Here is a 5,097-nt window from a genome sequence, read left to right on the forward strand (position 1 = left end):
TGTGGTCTCCCCTGTTCTTGTAGACAGTGACGATACTGGCATCACGCATATCTTGGGATACGTGGCCTTTTTCCCAGCAAAGACACAAGAGCTCATGGAGGTGTTGCAGTAGTACGGGTTTGCCGCTCTTTAGAACTTCTGGTGGGATACCATCATTTCCAGGAGCCTTCCCGCAGGATAGACGGTCAATGGCTTTGCTGAGTTCTTCTTTTGTAGGCAGGGCATCCAGCTCCTCCATGATTGAAAGGCTAGGTAAGGTGTCCAAGGTAGCATCTGTTACCTTATTTTGGGCTGCATAAAGTTCCAGGTAATGTTCTACCCAGCGTTCAAGCTGCTTACATTGGTCTGTGATGGCTTCTCCAGTCTTTGTCCTCAATGGTGCAGTCTTGATGGCGGTGGGACCGATTGCAGCTTTAATGCTGTCGTACATGTCCCTGGTATTTCCGCTGACTGCAGCTGTCTGAATCCTGCGGGAAAGGTTCAACCAGTAGTCATTAGCACAACGGCGCGCAGTCTGTTGAACCTTGTTGCGAGCAGTTCTTAGGACATCGTGTGTGCTAGAGATGGGGTTCTGCTTGTAGGCCAGCAGAGAGTAGTGTTTAGTATAGGTCAGGTCAGGAATAATCAACCCTGCTACTAGTACCACGTAACCTAGTACAAGCTGCCACGTGGTCCCACTGCCTTGTGGTTATCTTCGGGAGAAGAAAAGGCTAAGGAGTAAACCCTACAGAAATCCGGAGTGGAGTCCCTAAGGCGGTCGAGCAACGTATTGTGTTACCTTCCGGCAACTCCTGCAGCTGTGCTAGTGCCAAATTGTATTGGTTCATCCTTTCCTTTGGACTACATCAGCAACGCCGAGAGGGGGAACTTGACGTATGGGCAGCACAAGTTCTCCATTTCACATCAGCCCAGGCTCGTAGCACTCTGGAGAAGACACTCCAGCGACGTCTCAAGACGTCGACACAATGTAAGAAGGAGAAGTTAAGAAGTGAAAATGAAGACTCCAACTCTTCGGCTAGCAGCCTGGAACGTTCGAACCATGTGCCCTGGTTTTAATAACGACATCGAACAGATTAATGATGCCCGAAAGATTGCGGTTATCGACAAGGAACTATCAAGACTAAATGCTGACATTGCCTGTCTACAGGAGACCCGTCTGGCAGACAGTGGTTCTATCAAGGAAGCCAATTACACCTTCTTTTGGAAGGGTCTGTCACAGGACGACCCAAGACAGCACGGGGTGGGCTTGGCAGTGAAGAACTCTCTGGTTTTCACCATTGAACCACCAACTGGCGGGACAGAGAGAATACTCACTCTGCGTTTGTCTACAACAGTGGGCTTCATCAACATCTTCAGCATTTATGCACCGACACTCTGCTCCACCTCAGCGACTAAAGACCAGTTCTATGAAGAATTGGATGAGATGATATCCAGGATCCCCAGCACTGAAGGACTTTATCTTCTAGGAGATTTTAATGCTAGAGTGGGAGCTGACTACAACACCTGGGGTGGTATTCTGTAAGCGCGATCCTTATTTCGATCCTAGGAGCGCGCGTAGGACAGAAAATAGGATACCCTTAGGACAGGCAAAATCGGTATTCTGTAAGCCTGTCCTAAGCCTATCCTAGGACAGTCATCTATGAATAATGAATATTAATGAAGAAAGACAGGACACGCCCGGCGCAGTATCTATGAGCCAATCATCTGGCTAATTTTACGCAATGCGCGCCCAAGATCTACATTGCTCAAACATGTGCTTCACGCAGCTCTACTGTGCGAGGAGTTAAAATGTATTGTCAGTCAAATTTTACAGTTAAGAATACAATTTTGATTATCAAAGCTTTAGCACGCACTTAGCCCACCATAATAGATGTGACCTTACGAGTTCCATTAATTAGCATTTAAAGTTTTTGCAGAAATTAGCTCAAATTTTGAACTTTTGGAGGATGTTGGGGTAAACTGGCATATCATCACTGCATGCCAAACTTCGTCCTTAATTCAAAGTTATTATAAAATATATAAGATTTTCTTAAATAAATATAAATAATAATAATAATAATAATAATAGATGCACTCACAGACACACACACACATGCGCTCACATTATTCTATAATCGATTGATATGCTTGTAATAATAATGTCTTGCTTATAGCTACTGTTTGTCCCATTTAAACTGTAGGTATTATGGTACGGGCCTAGAATGAAATACCTAACTATTCAAACTCACCGAATGGCAAACAGGACGACTGGGCTGAAGTAAGGTACCACCAACAGGAATGGTAGCCGGCCGTATGACAGTACAGTAGTGTATGGACTGTAGAAAACACCAGGGCACCAGTAGAGGTGAACAGTGTCCTTGTAATGGGTATTGCACTTCCCGAACGAATATGAAATGATATGGACTAACTCCGAATGCACTTTGGGTGTCCGAAGACGACAGTGTCCCATATAAATATGTACAAATGATCCAGCGACAGCGTGGAGTAGCCTCCGGGTGCCGCGGCTAGCACAAGCGAGGGTAGAGTCCACCGCTGGAGCGCTGGGTCGAAGAACTGCGAGGTCCCTGATAGAGTCTGCACACCACCGACAGCACGCTAGCAGGACCGATGCAGCGATGTAAGGACGCGAATCGCGTTGAATGCAGCTACGTAGAAAATCCCCAGGTTGGAGTGTAGAGCATGAAGAAAGGGCGAGTCGCGGTACAAAAAGGAGCGAATATCGCGAGGTATAAAATCCGAGGATAATATTCCGTATGAAATGTAATATTCCGTATGAAATGTAATAATCCGTAAGAAATGACAGTCTACGGCGCGAGGTATCGCAGGAAAAGACGTGGAAAGTAATATACGGACGTGATATGCGGACGTGAATGACTCCAACGATTAGAACGTGCTCTCAGGATGAAAGCTAATCGTGAAGTGAGGAAGCGTGAAAAATGAAACAGCGTGATCGGAGAAAACGTGTCACGGACGGGAGCTTTGACAGTGGTAATTGGCTGGTGAAGGTGTACAGCTCGCCACTAATTGGTAGGTTGTTTCCGTGACAGCAAAACAAGGGGTGTGTTTATGAAAATCCGAGTACTGTTGGAATGTGGAATACGCGTACCTCGGCACGATGACAAAAGCGAAGAATGTAGTGCGCACCTGTCATGTGTCGGCGCACAAAGAAAGTTCGCGTGGATGTTGACAAAATACTGGGGTCGCCAGACAGCGTAATTTACAACAGCCAGAATGCCAGACAATATGATACATAGTAGAAAACCGCTACATTTAGCCCCCTTCCAGATCGCTAGTAGAAGGTCAATGAAGTGAAGACTAAAAACAGGCGATCGATATGAATGAAAGGTAAACAAAGTAGTGGTTGAAAAGTTCAGGTATCAAAATACATGTATTGAACGTAACGTGCAGGCCAACGTACTTGCCTACCGGTGCGAGTCGTCCGTGTCGGCTGCTGCGGTTGCGTTGGCTGTGTTGGCGTAGGCTGCCGCTGCTGCTGGGGCTGTGGTGTAGTGAGCGGGGCGCTCGGTGTGGTCGCCGGAGTTCTGGCGGGGACGGGTGGAGGTTGCTGGACCGGTGCGGCTTCTAAGAAGGCGGCCTTTAGGCGGTCGATAGTGACGGTCTCCCTCTTACCGTTGCTCTCCAGTGTGAAGTGCTTGGGAGATCGACGCAGCACTTTGTATGGTCCAGTGTATGGCGTCTGTAAGGGTCGATGTACACCGTCCCGTCTGACAAAAACATGCGTGGAGTTGTGCAGATGTGTAGGGATGTGAGATGTGGTGTTCTGTTTGCGTGAGTGGGCTGGATGTAGAGTGGACATGTACTCACGTAAACGATGGACATAGTTGGCAGGATCAGCTAGTGTGGTGGTGGTGGCTGGGATGACCATCTGACCAGGTAGGACTAGAGTCGTGCCATATAACATCTCAGCGGGGGTACATCCAATATCCTCCTTTATGGTAGACCGTATACCAAGCAGAATGATGGGGAGGAGTTCATACCACTTGTCGCTGTGGTCGTGGGCTTTCAGCGAGGACTTGAGCTGTCGATGAAAACGCTCGACAAGACCGTTAGCAGCTGGGTGGTATGCTGTGGTGTGAATGTGAGTCGTGCCCAGTGTGTTTGTGAGCTCGTTGAAGAGTGACGACTCAAACTGGCGACCTCGGTCTGTAGTTACAGTAGATGGTACACCGTGCCTGGCTACCCAGTGATGTATGAAGGCTTTGGCGACGGTCTCTGCTGTGATGTCGCGGATTGGTATAGCATCTGCCCATCTACTGTACCGGTCTACACATGTGAGGAGGTATTGATATCCACACGATGGGGGGAGGGGTCCCACGATGTCGATGTGGACATGTTGGAATCGAGCATCTGGAGTGGTGTAAGTGCCCAGTGGAGCCTTGACGTGGCGATGTACCTTGGCTTTTTGACAAGCCACACATGACCTGGCCCACTGGCGTACATCTCGTTGCATGTTAGGCCATACGAAGCGTGATGAGATGAGCTTCTGTGTAGCACGAATTCCAGGATGGGAGATGTCGTGTAGTGTGTGAAAAACTGTCCTTCTGTGTGACATGGGAACATAAGGACGTTGGATGCCAGTTGAGACGTCGCACCAAATCTCACCAGTACCATCAGGCAGGGGGAGACGCCTGAATGAAAGGGATGGTAACTGTTGAGTTGTCGTCCACTCGTCGTCGTCTTCCTGATCGTTGGCGAGCTGCCGCAGATTGACGACGGAGGATGTATGAAGTGCGTCGACGTGTATGCGTGAAAGTGCGTCGGCTACAGTGTTGTTGTGACCACTAACATGGCGTATGTCAGTAGTGAACTGTGAGATGTAGTCCAAGTGACGTACTTCACGGGGGGAATGACGATCAGGCTTGGCCTGGAATGCGTATGTGAGTGGCTTATGGTCCGTGAAGAGGATGAAAGGACGTCCTTCTAGCAGATAGCGAAAATGCCGCACCGCTAAGTAGGCTGCTAGGAGCTCACGACCAAAAGCACTGTAACGTGTCTCAGCTGGCTTAAGTTTCTGGGAAAAGAAGGCGATGGGGTACCACTCACCGTGCGAAAACTGCTGCAAAACGCCACCTACAG

At 48.6% G+C, this 5,097-nt stretch overlaps 1 protein-coding gene across 1 annotated transcript; it reads left to right on the forward strand.

The window, feature by feature from the left end:
* Positions 1-994: 994 nt before the first annotated feature.
* Positions 995-1,522, forward strand: LOC139733452 (craniofacial development protein 2-like). Its single transcript, XM_071644268.1, has one exon. It carries the CDS (start codon positions 995-997, stop codon positions 1,520-1,522), a length of 528 nt encoding a protein of 175 aa, XP_071500369.1.
* The last annotated feature ends 3,575 nt before the right edge of the window (positions 1,523-5,097 follow it).

The sequence above is a fragment of the Diadema antillarum genome, unplaced genomic scaffold (assembly GCF_040938485.1).
Source record: "Diadema antillarum isolate AM-2024a unplaced genomic scaffold, OU_Dant_1.0 seq00000476_RagTag, whole genome shotgun sequence".
NCBI lineage: Eukaryota > Metazoa > Echinodermata > Echinoidea > Diadematoida > Diadematidae > Diadema > Diadema antillarum.

Coding starts and splice junctions, on each gene's coding strand:
- LOC139733452 (XM_071644268.1), top strand. CDS start 995: ATGAAGACTCCAACTCTTCGGCTAGCAGCCTGGAACGTTCGAACCATG.